Source organism: Sturnira hondurensis, unplaced genomic scaffold (genome assembly GCF_014824575.4).
Source record: "Sturnira hondurensis isolate 20B ecotype Veracruz unplaced genomic scaffold, ASM1482457v3 Scaffold0009719, whole genome shotgun sequence".
Classification (NCBI taxonomy): domain Eukaryota; kingdom Metazoa; phylum Chordata; class Mammalia; order Chiroptera; family Phyllostomidae; genus Sturnira; species Sturnira hondurensis.
Window position 1 is genome coordinate 17439496 of NW_028082350.1, and position 15899 is coordinate 17455394.

Consider the following 15899-nt stretch of genomic DNA (forward strand, 5'->3'; position numbering starts at 1 on the left):
ATTCCTAGTCTGTGTCCTTTCTGTGCTGTCACACCACGGCCCCGAGATGTCCGGTGCTGGTTCACTCTCATCAGGGGACCAAGCTCAGCGACGACATCCCCGGCGCACCTGGCGTTGTGGACACCCCGCGACTGTCACGTGTCTCTGGGGATCAGCTGTGTGCTGGCGCGATCGCCCCCCGCGGGTTCCAGGACGCGGGTGTGCGGGGAACGTCACAGAGACCCGAGCTGTGCGGGCAGCCCCGCGGGTCTGAGCCCAGGGCTCGTCCTCCAATCTGGGCGAGCAGGACAAGGAAGGTGGAGCGACCCAGCTGCCCCTGAACACAAAGCAAACCAACGACAGCTTCTCAAGAGTGAGCATTTAAATTTAATTTTAAAAGGAAACGGCCTACAGCCTAAACACATGGCTCGTCCAGCCCGCGGAGCCCACGCCCGCCCCCACGTGGCCTGTCTTCCCCGGGCGGTTGGATCACTCCTGTTTGGGCCGCTTTCTGGTCTTAAGAGGCGGCACCAAGACAGGCCTTGTGGATCGACCGGGCAGCCACACCACCCAGCCCCTGGAAGGGATCAAGGACGCACGGCTTCCCAGGCGGGCGCGGGCTCCTGGTTCTGGAGCGAGGACTGTGATGGGGATTGGGTTTCTCTTCCTTAACCCTCGGCCCCTGGCGGTCAGGCCACGGGGAGCTGTTCCTGCAGCAGAAGGGTCCCCCCACACCACGAGCCCTGCAGACGGTCGCCGCCCTAGAGTGGGCAGAGCGTGAACAGTGTTCCCGTTCCGCCGTTTGAAGCCTGGCCGGGTGTTGCAGCGCCATCCAACGCCGGACTGGGGGATCCCGGGGCAGGGATGGCCATCCGCGCTCTCTGCGCAGGTAGGCGCGGCGCCTTCTCAGAACAGGAGCGCGCGTCCCCACTAGAAGCTGGGCGACAGCCACGCAGGGTCGCAGAGGTGCCCACAGAATCACTTCTGCTCTTTGATCTTGTGCTATTCTGGTCCCCGGGGAAGAACGGCCAGGGATGAAGTCCTTTTTTAAAGATAAAGGGACAGGTTTGCCACACAACAGAACCATCTGAGTGCAATCAGTTCTGAGGGGTAACTTTACTCTGGAAGTGACATCAAAGTGTCTGAACACAGAAGTACTTTTAAACATTCCCGGGGGTGTGGCCCCTCCCGCCTCCTTCCAGATGGTTCTTTCTCTCAAGATGAAGCAGAGAGATTGGGGGCCACGGTCAGAGAGATCAGCGGGGGTCTGTCGTTCGGGGCTTGCCGGGGTAACAGATCGTACAACTGCAGGTGAGCCTGTGTTGTGTCTGAAAGCTGGGGAGACCGGGTCATAAATAAAGAAGATGGGCGTATTGAGCCCCTGGTCCACCTCTCACTGTGTTTAGTGCGGCGGGTCCACAGCCTTCTCCCCAGGAGGCTTCTCCATCGCTCTGTCCGTCCTCTTGAAGCCGAGTGGGTATCTTGTGGCCCAACGGCAGCCTCTGTCACCACTATCCCTCCCCCCGCCATGAGTCACCACCCTCTGGGGCAGTGAGTCCCACCCTTCCCTCATCTGGAGAGTGACCCGCAGGCTTGGGAAAGACCTGGGTCCTGGGCCACAGAGAGCCAATGTGTTTACAAGGATGCTTAAGGTCCCCGGGACATGCCATGGCAGGGTAGGGACCATGTAAGCCTCTCAGGCATGCCTGTGCGGGATAGGAGGTCTCCCTCTGCCCACTGCCCGGGCCGCCCATCCCTCCTCGCACGCTCCGCTCTGTGCCCCCAAGCCCACGGACTGCCTGCTGGGGTCTGGGCTCCAGGCCCTGCCTGCCATTGCCATGGGCTCTGGGGACGGGGGCGGGGAGGAAGCTCATGTGCCTTCACCCCCCTCAGCACTATGCTCAGAGATCCAGACGAGGTCAGAGGGTTGGGGCTGCCGGATGGGGTCCATCGAGGGAGAGGAAACAGTCTCCCCTGTGTACTAACAGGCCTGTTCCCACAATCCAAAGGGGAACTGCAGCCCGGCTGGAGAGGGGGCCGTCTCTGTAGCCTCGCTGCCCGCCCCAGGTCTGCCCCTCCCCACCCCAGAGACTCCCCTTCAGAGCAGTGCCAGGCCCCGCTTTCCTCTAAGTCCTCGGGCATCTGTCCCAGTGGGACCACACACGGGACCCAGGCCTCCAGGGCCTCGTCTCCTGGGGCCTGGGCCCCTGTGGACAGAAGGCCCGAGGGTGCGAGTGAGGGGTGAATGGGGGGAGGGACAGGCGAGCAAGTCCAAGGGCAGCCCTGGGCCTCTGGAGACCTGTTCTCTCCAGAGTGTCCCCCTTCGTGAGAGGACAGGTGTGCTCTGCTCACTTTGTCCCGGTTGTCCTGTGGGCCAGGGGCTCTCACAATCCCATGTGCACGTGCGCGCACACACACACACACACACACACACTCGGATGCATACACTCTATGTTACCCAAACAGCCAGAGGAACAGCAAACACAAGAACAAAGAAAGATCCTCAATATTCAAAGATGATACCTCTGTTCTCTAAGTGCCCTGGGCCCTGGAACCCCGCCCACTGGGTGAGCACTGCAGGCTGGCTCCCCGGGGCCCTGCCCCTTGGACACCAGGCTCAGACATCTGCACGAAGTGGGGGGCCAGTCCCAGCAGCACCCTCCTTACCACCTCGGGCGGTCCCATCCGCTTCCCGGAGATGCTCTCCCGCCATGGCAGGACCGACTGCTTTCCTTCCAGCCAGGCTGGGAGCACGCCAAGGCGGATCGGGCGCCACCCTGACACCCATGGGGAGACGCTAGGATCAACAGGTCCTCATGAAATAAACAATGTAGCAGACAGTTGTGGCTCCTCCCTCTCAGCGCTTATGATCCAGAGGAGGTAAAAACACCCATAAAAACAAGTGAACAAATAATCCGCATGTCACAGGTGCAATGCACACTTGAGAGACTAAAGTGGTGAAGTGAGAGGCAACCAGGACGACTCACTAAAGACGTGGCGGTTAAGGAGGGCCTTTCTCACACAGCAGGTGTGAGTGTTGAAGCACGCTGGGAAAAGGGTGTGTGCAAAGGCCCTGTGGCAGGCGGGTCTCAGCTGTGTGAGCCAAGGGGTCAGAGCACTGGGGGCTCTGGGGGCGCAGGTGAAGCTGGGCAGGCGGCAGGGGAAGGGTAGGCAGGGCCTGGTACCCTTGAGTCAGAGTTTGGTGCAGTGGGAATCTGTTGGAAGATTTTAAGCAGAGAAGTTAAATCACTGAATTGATGTTTAGGGAAGATTATTCCAGCAGCTTTGTGGAAAATAGACCAGAGGTGGGCAAAACATCCTATTCAGATCCACCCTGGGCGGGGTAAGGGGGTGGGTGGAGAGCCATTCTTCCCAGTACAAATACCTGTTTGTCTGCCAGCCGTGGAGGCGGCAGAGCTTAGAAGTGAGTGTGACCACAAGGCGCCCACCTCCCCGACTCGCTCCCCCACCCCCTCCCTCCCCTCTCTCTGTCTCACACACACACCCCCACACTCTGTCTAGAATTCCCCCCCTCCTCTCCTTGCTTTTCCCCACTCGTGCCTTGTCTAACGTCTGTCACCCCTTTTCTCTCCCCATTCTCCAACTCATAGTCTCCACAGAGCGTACACGGGGCTGTCAGCCCGACCCAGCCTCAGCCAAACGGCCAGCAGTGAGAGCCAGCTGCCATCAGAACTCACCGCTGTGCAATGAAATCTCGCAGGGGTGTCCAGCCGGCGGCCCGACACAGAATCGTAAATTTACTTAAAACACACGATGGGATTTTTTGTGATTACGTGTCAGTATTTACTGTGTGGCCCAGAGACGCCAGAAGGGTGGCCACCCTGTGGGGTGAAAGTCCAAGGTGCGGCAGACACAGGAGGCAGAAGCCTCTGCCCAGGTAGAAGCTGTGGGAACCAGCCGTGGTGGACGGGAGCCCGGAAACGACATTGCCCTAGCAACGGCAAGTCCAAAGGCATCGAGGTCCTGCTGTCCTGCCAGCTTCTCAGAGCCAGGGACCTGGTGCCCTCTGGGGTCTAGAGAAGGAAGCCGAAATCCAAGATCAAGGACCAAGTGGGCCTGCATGAGAAGCTCACTCCTCTCCACCTGTCCACCTGACCCCAGGCACCTCCACCTCTGAGGAGCGGGGGGGGGGGGGCAGCTTCTGGTGGACGAGTCCGGGAGGCGGTCCCAGCCGGCCAGACTTGTACCAGCAGCCTTCACCAGAGAGGGGACACCGCCTGGTCCTGGTGCAGTGCGTGCTGGTACAAGTCTGGCCGGCTGGGACCGCCTCCCGGACTCGTCCACCAGAAGCTGCCCCCCCTCCCCTGCTCCTCAGAGGTGGAGGTGCCTGGGGTCAGGTGGAGAGGAGTGAGCTTCTCATGCAGGCCCACTTGGTCCTTGATCTTGGATTTCGGCTTCCTTCTCTAGACCCCAGAGGGCACCAGGTCCCTGGCTCTGAGAAGCTGGCAGGACAGCAGGACCTCGATGCCTTTGGACTTGCCGTTGCTAGGGCAATGTCGTTTCCGGGCTCCCGTCCACCACGGCTGGTTCCCACAGCTTCTACCTGGGCAGAGGCTTCTGCCTCCTGTGTCTGCCGCACCTTGGACTTTCACCCCACAGGGTGGCCACCCTTCTGGCGTCTCTGGGCCNCACTCTGTCTAGAATTCCCCCCCCTCCTTGCTTTTCCCCACTCGTGCCTTGTCTAACGTCTGACACCCCTTTTCTCTCCCCATTCTCCAACTCATAGTCTCCACGGAGCGTACACGGGGCTGTCAGCCCGACCCAGCCTCAGCCAAACGGCCAGCAGTGAGAGCCGGCTGCCATCAGAACTCACCGCTGTGCAATGAAATCTCGCAGGGGTGTCCAGCCGGCGGCCTGACACAGAATCGTAAATTTACTTAAAACACACGATGGGATTTTTTGTGATTACGTGTCAGTATTTACTGTGTGGCCCAGAGACGCCAGAAGGGTGGCCACCCTGTGGGGTGAAAGTCCAAGGTGCGGCAGACACAGGAGGCAGAAGCCTCTGCCCAGGTAGAAGCTGTGGGAACCAGCCGTGGTGGACGGGAGCCCGGAAACGACATTGCCCTAGCAACGGCAAGTCCAAAGGCATCGAGGTCCTGCTGTCCTGCCAGCTTCTCAGAGCCAGGGACCTGGTGCCCTCTGGGGTCTAGAGAAGGAAGCCGAAATCCAAGATCAAGGACCAAGTGGGCCTGCATGAGAAGCTCACTCCTCTCCACCTGACCCCAGGCACCTCCACCTCTGAGGAGCAGGGGAGGGGGGGCAGCTTCTGGTGGACGAGTCCGGGAGGCGGTCCCAGCCGGCCAGACTTGTACCAGCACGCACTGCACCAGGACCAGGCGGTGTCCCCTCTCTGGTGAAGGCTGCTGAGTGCCTGTTTGCAGGCAAGGGCGTGATCAAGTGCCTCATGAGTTTATTTCAAAGTTAGAACAACGATATCCCTGAAAGTGCTCGCCAACTTTAAAGTCTTACTTTTCCCCAGTTCTTGGCACCAGAATGGCTCGGTGATGCTCGCAGAGGGAACGAAGGAGTGGATGACAGATCAGCTGATCAGGAGCAAATCCCCGCTGTGCCGAGGAGAAGGACAGAGTGGCAGCCCTCAGACCTGTGAGAACTGATCCACGGAGATTCACGCACCACCTACAAAAATCCATAGAAACGACCAGGACCCGAGGTCTTCTCAGGGTCTGTCCAGGCGTCCCTTCATCGTGGAAGCTACAGCAAAGCTTCTTTTGCTTCGGAGAGGGAGAGAAAAGCAGTCAGACTGGAGGATGCGCCGCCACAGTCTGAACCAGTGAGGTTTTGAATCGAGAGCTGGTTCGATGCAGCAAAGCGCGCCCTCCACGGAGAGACTGCTCGAGAGGACAGGCAGGAAGTGGCAATAAAGCAGAAAGACCAATTAAGTGGCTGATCTTACTTCGGTTCAGCAAACCTGGCACCTTCGAGACGTCAAACTTCCCTTTCTGCCTCAGCTATTGCAGCTGTCATTCGGCTGTTGCAGGGAAACAGCAAAGCGCTTCCAGCTCGCGTGTCCTCTTTGCTTTCGTAATCTTGAAGGTAGTCTGTCCCACAGTTTGCAGCGCTGAACAAAAGCCACGGCTCTGCCTGAATTCTTTGCCCCCTTTAGAGGTTTTGCTGCCTCCTCGTTCGGGTTTCCTGCAGTGTGTGAAAACAAGGTGTTCCAACCCGCCCCCTCTCCCCTTCTGATGCCGCCCTCCGCTCACCCCAAAGGACCCTACTGGCTTCCTCGGTGTTTCCCAGGAACACGCAGCCTCTGGATTAGGGGCTTGTCCACACTGGGGGCTCAGAATCAGCTTGTTCTGATACTGGCGGCCTGTTCTTCTGCATCCTGGGCTCCTTCCAGCAACTGCCTGACTGGTAATCTCAGCGAAGCCAAGGTCCTGGAGACACTCACAGTCCATTCTCACCAAGTATCTCCCCAGGAGACGATGTTCAGTTCCACTGCTGTGAGAAAGTTCTAAAGGCAGAAATCGCTTTAGGAGATCAGTATGTCCGGTCCTATCATTTGTGACAGAGCTCACTATCTGATGTCAACTGTTCAAAGACATGCACACTGAACAGGTTTGTTTGTGATGGATTGTCTTTTCCTTGCTCTGGTATTACCTCCGTTTCGAACTGTAACTGAAATAGAGTAACGTTTTATCCTAATCTCTACTCCTTCTCCTTCAGCATCTCACATCTGACACAAACGTTCTGCCAAAGGATGCCGTCCTGGACGAAGAATGGCATTTTGAAAGGTGCTCATTTCATTGTCATGCATTCTGCCATTCTCTGGGTGGGACGCCCTGGTCCTAGCCCTTGTCCTAGCAAGGATGTCAGGACCTTGGGACTGGGCTCAGGAGGGGAGGGGGGCCAAGGGCCCAGGCAGGGCAGTTACGAGGAAATGACCGAGGCAGTCACCGTCTAGAGAGGCTCTCTCCCCTCCTCTTGTCATATGGACTTTCTGCAGGAGTCACCTCTACTTTTCTGCTTCTGTTCGTGCCCCAGCTGACAGCAGCCTGGCTTCTGCACACACACACCCCCTCGACCGAAATCTTTTTTTAATTATGGAATTTACTGGGTGACATTGCTTAATAAAATGACATAGGCTTCAAGTGCACAGTTCTACAATACGTCATGTGTATATTGTATCACGTGTTTCTCACCCCAAGTCAAGTATGCCTCCATCACCATTCATTCCCATTCAACGGTCTTCTACCTCCCCCACCCCCTTTCCCTCCGGGCATCACCGTGCTGTTGTCTGTGTCTTCGAGGATTTGTTTTTTCCTTAATCCCTTCATCTTCTTCACCCAGCCCCCATTCCCCCCTCCTCCGGCAGTTTGTTTCTAGTTTGTTCTCTGTATCTGTCAGCTTGCTTCTATTTTATTTGTTTGGTCTTTTTTGTTTATTAGATTCCACATGTGAGTGAAATCATATGGCATTTGTCTTTCTCTCACGGACTTACTTCATTTAGCACACCATGTCCTTTCACATCGGAGTTTTGGATTTCTTCAGACATACTCCCAGAACTGGAACCACCGGGTCATAAGGCAGTTTCATTTTTAATTTTTTGAGGTAACCGCACACTGCGCTCCGCATTCCCAGCCATGGTGTGGGAGGGTTCCCTTTTCTCCACGTCCTCTCCAGCACTTGTTGTTTCTTCATTTACTGATGATGGACCTTTTGACAGGCAGGAGGTGATACCTCCTTGTGGATTTAATTTGCATCTCTCTGATGATTAGTGTTGTTCAGCATCTTTTCATATGTCTATTGGCCATCTGTATGTCCTCTTTGGAGAAGTGTCTACTCAGGGCCTTTGCCCATTTTTAAAAATTGGATTGGTGTGTGTGTGTGTGTGTGTGTGTGTTGAGTAGTACAAATTCTCTTTAAATTTTGAATATTAACCCTTTATCGGATGTATCATTGGCAAATGTGTTCTCCCATTCAGCGGGCTGTCTTTTCATCATGCTGATAGTTTAATTGGCTGTGCAAAAAATTTTAATCTGATGTAGTCCCATTTGTTTATTTTCTTTCCTCTGCTTGCTGAGATCTATCAGAAAAATAGTGCTAAGAGAAATATCTGAGATTTTACTGCCTGTGTTTTCTTCTAGGAGATTTCAAGTTTCAATACCTGCATTTAAGTCTTTCATCCATTTTGAGTTTATTCTTGTATATGGTACAAGAAGGTGGTCATTTCACTTTTTTTTGCGTGTATCCATCCATTAATCTCAACATATTTTATGGATTTAGACTGTCTTTACCCAATCATACGTTCTTGCCAACTTTGTCAAAGATTAATTGACCATATAAGCATGCGTTTATTTCCAGGCTGTCTATTCTGTCCCATTGATGTGTATGTCTGTTTTTAGGTCAGTGCCATGCTGTCTTAATGATATAGCTTTGCAGTATGGTTTGATATCAGGTAGCGCGGTACCTCCAACTTTGTTATTGCTTTTACAGATTTCTGTGTCTTTTCAGGGTCTTTAGTGATTCCCTCTAATTTGGGGGGTTTTGCCCTAGTTCTGTGCAAAAGGCCACTGACACATAGTGCATTTCCGCTACAAAAGTGCTTTGAAACTTTAGATAGAGCAGGTTCCTGCAAAAAACAAAAACACGTGTTGTCTTGTCCAGCGCCACCATCCTGCTGCATGGGGCCTAGCCACTGAGCACTGGCGCCCTGGGACCACGCTGGCGCAATCAGCCAGGCCGAGTCTGGACTCGCGCTTGCGCAGTCGGTTGGGGGGGGGGGGCGCTCAGCCCCGCCCCTCAGAGAGGCGGGTCCGGGGGCAGCACCCGCGTACAAACGCTAACGCACGGGATTCACCAGCCGCGCAGGCGCAGTTCAGCGGCTTTCCACGGAGCTGCCCGTTTTCTTTTGGCGGGTCTGGAGTCTGGTTTGCGAGATTTCCTGGGGCTTGGGGGTTGCTGAAAGGTTGGGGTCGTGGACCCCGCGCCAGGTCTCAGCATCACGGAGGTGCAGGGCTTCAGCGCGGGGCCCGGTGCCCCGGCGCCAGCGCCGGGAGCGGCCCTGGCTGCGGCCCCGGCCCCGGGCACAGCCCCGCAGGTCACCCTGCTGGTGATGCGCCCCTGCAGCGCGCAGGATGAGGGCGCGGCCGAGGGCGTCCTGGGGCCGGCGCCAGGCGCAGGGGGCGCCGCCCTGGCGGGCGGGTCCGTCGGGTACCTGTGCGACACGGCGGGGGACGCAGAGGACGAGGCCGGGGAGGATGAGGCCGACCTGCTGGACACCTCCGATCCGCCGGGGGGCGGCGAGAGCGCAGCCAGCCTGGAGGACCTGGAGGACGAGGAGGCGCACTCCGGGGGCGAGGGCGGAGGCAGGGCCACGCGCAGGCGAGGCGGCGGAGCGGCCGGCGTGAGCAAGACCTGCACCTACGAGGGCTGCAGCGAGACCACGAGCCAGGTGGCCAAGCAGCGCAAGCCGTGGATGTGCAAGAAGCACCGCAACAAGATGTATAAAGACAAGTACAAGAAGAAGAAAAGCGACCAGGCCCTCCACTGCGCAGGCGCCACCCCGGCCGGCAGCGCGGGCGCAGCCAAACTGGAGGTATCCCAGCCAAGCGGCGGTGGGGGTGGGGGGGTGGCGGCTGTGGCTGGACGGGAGGCCCCAAGTTATGAGGGGCTGGCCCCAAATTCAAGTTCGTGCAAACACGGGCAAAGCTTTAGCACTCCTGTTGCATCCTTGCGCTGGAGGAATACATTTCCCCGACAGCGAGGGTGGGCATCAGAATAGCGGCGCAGCAGAGATCCGAGAGGAGACTGCAAGGACGGGGGTAAATGGCTGAGCGGTCCCTCCCTCACAGGGCTGGCGCCGAGAGTGTGGAACCCTGACACACTGGGGACTTGGCGCGGGGTCATCGCGTACTCTTTTAGCCTGTTCTCAGGGTCTGCAGAACAGGGTCTGTTGTGAGGCTCACAGTTCCTGGTCCCAGGGTCCTTACACGTCCTATCCTGTCCACCGTAAACCCCTGCGGAGTCTCCTGCCCTCACTGCGAGTTTCGTGGTGCCCTGGAGAAAAAGAACCCAGTAATAATGGGGGGGGGGGGTAAGCCTCGGACGACGTTTGTGTTGTTGGGACGGAACTGTGCGGACAGTTAAAGCCACTGCTGGGGACTCGGGACTTCTGCCTGCGCAGCTCTGCCCGGCCCGTGGCTGGCTCTGTGCCCTTGAATAGGGGACTGAACTCCTTCAAGCTTCAGCTTCTTCCCTGCAGAAGGGGTGTTAGGACGGAGCCTAGTTCGCAGTGTTGCCGGGGTAGGCAAGGTTCGCAGTGTCCGGCAGGTGGCGGGTGAGCCTGCGCCGTCATTTCTGTCGTCACTGCCTGTTCTTCAGGGTTGTTACAGAGAATCACATGCTTGCTGTGTTTTCCTCCTTTTGGCAAAAGCGTACTGTTCTTCAAAGCAGAGAAAAAGGAAATTTTGTTCAAAGTGGTCCAGAAAGTAACACCGAAAGCTGCCCCGGGATGTATTTTAAGTTTTGAGGCAGACTTAACTAACGGCTGCCCCCTTGCTCAAAGTTTAGACTGTGAGATTAATTGTTTACAAGTGTGAGTTTCTAAATATCTGTGTGGCACTTAATTCACAGTACAGTGATTAGGGTCTTCCGAGTGAATTCTGTTCCTTCGCATTTCACTGAGTCGTAGGCTGCCTGGGGTGAAAGGGCTCCTTTGCCAACGTGACGGGACTGACCGGCCCTTTTCCCAGAACTGTGCTCGCACGCTCGGGGCTTTGGGGCGCGCGTGGGTCCCAGGATCAAGCCTCCTCTACCCGCACCCTAGTAAAATAGTCCCCGAGGAACTTAGAGTCGCATGGAAACAAACGTCTCACTACAGAACGGGAGTCGGAGCAGAGGTAGCATTTCCGGGAGCTTTTGCTTTTTCAAACGGCCCAGCATTTCCGCCCGCAATTTGAGGGAAAGGTATAAAAGGGTGATCAACACTGAACTGCAGTCTCTCCTTCACCACCCACAAAAAGAACCTTAATAACGTTCCTGCTGTGAAGGAATTTGCACAGTAATTTAGGGAAGCAAATTGATTGCTACAAGCAAGAAATAATAGTGTACTGTACCATTTGGTACAGTACCATTTGGTACAGTACCATTTTGGTACAGTACACTATTACCGGCTGATGGTTACTTTACCGGCTGAGGTGATTTGAAGAACTGCATGTCTTTATATATATATTTTATTGATTATGCCATTACAGTTGTCCCATTCCCCCCCACTCTGCACACCCCCTCCCCCATATTCCCCCCTTTAGTTCATGTCCATGTGTCACAAGTTCTTTAGCTTATTCATTTCCCACACTACTCTTGCCTTCCCCCGTCTATTTTCTCCCCACCGTCTGTGCTACTTATTCTCTGTACCTTCTCCTCCTCCCACTCCCCTGTTGCTAACCCTCCATGTGATCTCTTTCTGTGGCTCCACTCCTGATCTAGCTGTCCGCTTAGTTTGCTTTTGTTTTACATGTGGTTGTTAATAGCTGTGAGTTTGCTGTCCTTTCACTGTTCATATTTTTTACCTTCTTTTTCTTAGATAAGTCCCTTTAACACTGGAGTCACCAAAGGTAACGACATACAGTTCTCCCGTATTATAAGAACTGTGTGTCGTTACCTTTGGTGACTGAGTGTGAAGGAAGGACCAGTGACAGTCGGGCTGTAACACGGGCCCACTGCAGACCTGCTCTGGTGGCCCCGACACTCGGGGAAGGCTTCGGGGGGGGGGGGACGCGTGTCGCTTCATGCTCCATCAGCCAAGTTTCTCATGCGCCAGCCACCGTGCTGAGCGGTAAGGGGAACCTCACCGTGAGCCAGGGTTTTACACACGTAAACCACAGCACCCCCTCTAGAGGGGAGCAGGTGAGGGTCCTGGGCACTTTGCCTGCAATCCAATCAGAGCCCCTCGGATCTGGGCAGGAAGTGAGTCGAGACCTGTCCGCTTCATCACTGAGAGGCCCATTGTCACCGGTCACTGTGTTGGGTGTTGACCCTGTTTGCGTTTTTATCCTTTTCCCCAGGAAAGTGCAGACAACATACTCTCCATCGTCAAACGGACGGGAGCCTTTGGGGACCGACCTGCCCGACCGACACTTTTGGAACAAGTATTAAATCAAAAAAGACTGGTGAGTGTCTGTCAAGTAGTTACAAACCTATTAGCAAAGTTGTTTGCTATCTCCCAAACAAGACAGGGGTATAGGTAGCCACACTGTGCCTCCTCGTACAGCCAAAGGAAGGACAAAAACAAATTTAAAAACAAAAAACAACCAGAGCGGCCAGAAAATCGAGCTGTATGGAAGTCCGACAACCAAGGAGTTAAAGAAGAAACACTCACCCAGACCGGCAGGTGGGCGGGGCTGGGCAGCGGGGTGGAGGGGACTCCCAGTGAGGCGGCAACACAAAAGAGGCTCACCCTGTGCATCGTGGGGGGGCCAGAAGGGGAAGAGAGAGAGCAAGGGATTGGAAATCTACTTGAAGAATAGAGAGAAATGTTTCTCTCTAATGAGAGAAAACTTCCCTGACCTGGTGAAGGAAATAGATACACAAGTCCAGGAAGCACAGAGAGTTCCAAACAAGATGGACCCAAAGAGGACACACCAAGACACATGGTAATTAAAATGCCAAAGGTTAAAGAAAAACAGAGAATTTTCAAAGCAGCAAGAGAAAAGCAAGAGAGGTACCTACAAAGGAGTTCCCATAAGGCTGTCAGCTGATTTCTCAACAGAAACTTTTCAGGCCAGAAGGAACTGTCAAGAAATATGCAAAGTGATGAAAAACAAAGACCTGCAGCCAAGATGACTCTGTCTAGCAAAGCTATCATTTAGTATCAAAGGACAGATAAAGAGCTTCCAAGACCAAAAAAACCTAATAAAGTAGTTCATCATCACCAAAACAGTACCATATGAAATGTTAAAGGGACTTATTTAAGAAAAAGATCAAAACTATGAATGATAAACCTAAAAAATACAAATCTATCAACTACTGAACCTAAAAAACAAACGAAGCAAACAGGAAGAACAGAGACAGACTCCTGCATACGGAGAGGGTTTCAGGTGGGAGAAGAGGTGAGGGATTGAGAAGCACAGGCAGTTGCAGAATGACCACCGGAGTGTAAGTACAGTGTAGGGCGGAGTGGCCACAGAACTTACCCGCATGACCCACGGACCTGAACATGGGCGGGGGGGACTGCCTGAGGGAGTCGGGGTGCTGGGAGGAGGGCGGGGCAAAGGGAGAAAGAGCAGGACAACTGTAATGGCATAATCAGTAAAATGGAACTTTTTAAAAGTTGGGAGGTCTTTACAACTATTAAATAAAACTAATGAATAGAAAATGTACTCTGCCATGATGTTTCTACTTTATTCAATTTATCTTTTTCAATGTATTAGAGCCAGAGTTTTTTTCTTGGGGAACTTTTATATGTATTTCATTAAAACAAAAAATACTAGCCATTGTCTACTACATGTTTATGATTATAACTGAATTTTAAAGTGAAACGTGTACAAAAGTATTGGTTATATTAGAGCAATTGTTTCTTTTTTGAAATTTGGATAGCGTACCCATCAGTACACACGTACCTGTACATAAATGCACAGACACAACCTCTCGTTTCTTCAGAAAGCGGCAGTGGGCTCCGATTGTCTCCACGGGGCGTTCCGCTGCTCCCCCCGACGCGGCCTGGCCATTCCCTCGGTCCCTGCCCTCTCCTGCCGGAGCCCTTGGGCGCTCGCTCCGCACCTCACAGAGGGGCGTGTGCCAGCCTGTCCTAGGGACTTCTGCTTGGTGTGCAAAGTCACCAGCAGGACCCGCCCCACCCACCATGTCAGGTGTCAGGATCTGGCCGGATGACAGTGAGTTCCGTGCCAGCTCCCAGCTCAGGGGCAGCGTGTCAGGTGCAAACAGGAATCTGGTTGGGGCATGTTGTGTGTTCTGAGCTGCTGCGCCTTGGGTAGGGGCGCACACCAGTGATGCCATGGCAGGGACATGGTCCGGCCTGTAGGTGGCGCTGCTGACAGGTGTTTCCGCTTCTCTTGCAGTCCCTGCTGAGAAGCCCAGAAGTGGTGCAGTTTCTGCAGAGGCAGCAGCAGCTGCTGAGCCAGCAGGTCCTGGAGCAGAGGCAGCAGCAGTGCCCGGGAGCGTCGGTGTGAGGGGCGTGTTCAGAACACCCCACATTTTCTGTCTTGCTGCGGGGGATGCAGGTGTTTTTGTGCTGGGGCTGCGGGGAAGCTACGTCGGTGCAACACAGACAGTTATTTTCTGTAAACGTGTGTTTGGGGATCCAGACGTGTTTTTCGTTGTGCGTCTCATCCTGTCAGAAGTTGGAAATAACATTTAATTACAATGTATTTTAAACCAAACATATTTCTTCAGTCGTTGCCAGAGATTAGGAAGCAGCTACCTTCGGTGGAGATCATGGCGGTCGCTGACATTGACCTTGGACCATCGAACTCTGTGGTTGTCACCGCAGGGCAGTGGGATGTGTGTGGGCATGATGTCTGGCTGGCACAGCGACCACGAGCACCACTGGGTCTTCGTGGATGGGCCAGCAGTGCCCGACGTGCGCGGCCTCGGCAGCAGAGTTATTTCCTTCATGGTGCCCATCACGGGCTCTCGGGACTCGGAGAACCGCTGGTGATGGCAAAATGAACGAACTTGGGGCCTTCAAATGGGTTCTCCCTGGAACCTTCCTTTTGCGGTTGACGCTGGAGCTGTTAGAGGTGGGCTTCACATCCGCAGGGGAAGTTAAATTGGTAACCGCCCGGGAGTGGGGCGTGCTCCTGTTTTCAGGGGTGTGCCAGGCAGCCTGAGAGCAGGGTTCACGCAGCCCGCTGAGACTGGCGTCTGCCCCCTGCCCCCGCCGGTTCCTCCTGAAGCGTGTGGGGTTTGGGGCGGGGTAGTTGTGCCTCAGCCCTCTGCTCCAGGAAGGGATTGTTGGTTTAACGCTCAGTCTTTTCCAAAAAGACACCCTGAAAGTGAGAATGACACTCCTGCTTTTTGTCCGTGGTGGGCAGATTTAAGTCGGTTGCTCCTCAGTAGTGTTCGGAGGCCGGTGGGCAGTCTAGGTGGATACTTTTTTCTTGCATTTTCTCCTAGGAAAACTTTTAAATGGCAAACCTTCAGTCAGAGCAACACATCAAAGTATTTCCTATGTTGGGACAATGAATGTGCCTCAAGTTTAACTGCAGAAATTTCTTAGTTTCTGGGTTTTTCAACTCTGAAATGTATATCAGGTTAAGCCATGGCTGTACTAAGAAGTACTTAAGGAGAGAAAATATCTTCTTATTCATTTTTATCTGCTTTATACCTGCATATCTGTACAAAAACGCTTTTACCAAAATCACTCACTAAAGTCCAGTTGTCGACCTCAGAGTGGCCGGACTCTCATTCTCTCTGTAGTTGCTTCACGCTGGGTGCCGAGGAGTTTGCCTTCATTACTGCTCTTCCCCAGCTTCTGGTGCTGGGAGCTTTATGGAATGGATCCCTACAACGTAACCTGACCTTTAGAGCAAAAAAAAAAAGCACCGTGCGCCTAGGTGGACCGGGAAGACGGAGAGGAGGCGCTAGGCCAGTGAGGCTGAGTTAAAAGAAGAGGCACTGCAATTCCATAGACAGTGACACAGCGAGGTTTTGTGTATTCGGGGTAGACCTGAGGCGGGGCCAGGCCCCCGGCAGTGTATCCCTCCAGGCATCCGTGACCTCGTGGTGCATTTGGCCACGCCCCCCACCTAGAGGCTCAATGGCTTCAGCTGCCCTTCAGTCTGCAGGCCTGGCCTTGCCACCTGCTGTGGCTACAGGAACGCGGAGGCAGTGACACTGTGACCCTGTGCCCGCTCGGAGCAGACGCCAGAGGCTCCGGGCACTTCCCCTAGTTCTTTTCAGAGCCCCACCCAGCC

At 54.5% G+C, this 15899-nt stretch overlaps 1 protein-coding gene across 1 annotated transcript; it reads left to right on the forward strand.

The window, feature by feature from the left end:
* The first annotated feature begins 8829 nt into the window (after positions 1-8829).
* Positions 8830-15368, forward strand: RFXAP (regulatory factor X associated protein). The gene is made up of 4 exons (XM_037057661.1): positions 8830-9010; positions 9041-9562; positions 12030-12134; positions 14043-15368. The coding sequence occupies exons 2-4, from the start codon at positions 9080-9082 to the stop codon at positions 14151-14153; spliced, it is 699 nt and encodes a 232-aa protein (XP_036913556.1). The 5' UTR covers positions 8830-9010; positions 9041-9079; the 3' UTR covers positions 14154-15368.
* The last annotated feature ends 531 nt before the right edge of the window (positions 15369-15899 follow it).

What these genes read in the sequence shown, in the direction of transcription:
- RFXAP (XM_037057661.1), top strand. Translation starts at nt 9,080, where the DNA reads ATGCGCCCCTGCAGCGCGCAGGATGAGGGCGCGGCCGAGGGCGTCCTG. An exon ending in CGGGCGCAGCCAAACTGGAG is followed by an intron (nt 9,563 to 12,029) that starts GTATCCCAGCCA and finishes CCTTTTCCCCAG; the next exon opens with GAAAGTGCAGACAACATACT. An exon ending in TATTAAATCAAAAAAGACTG is followed by an intron (nt 12,135 to 14,042) that starts GTGAGTGTCTGT and finishes CTTCTCTTGCAG; the next exon opens with TCCCTGCTGAGAAGCCCAGA.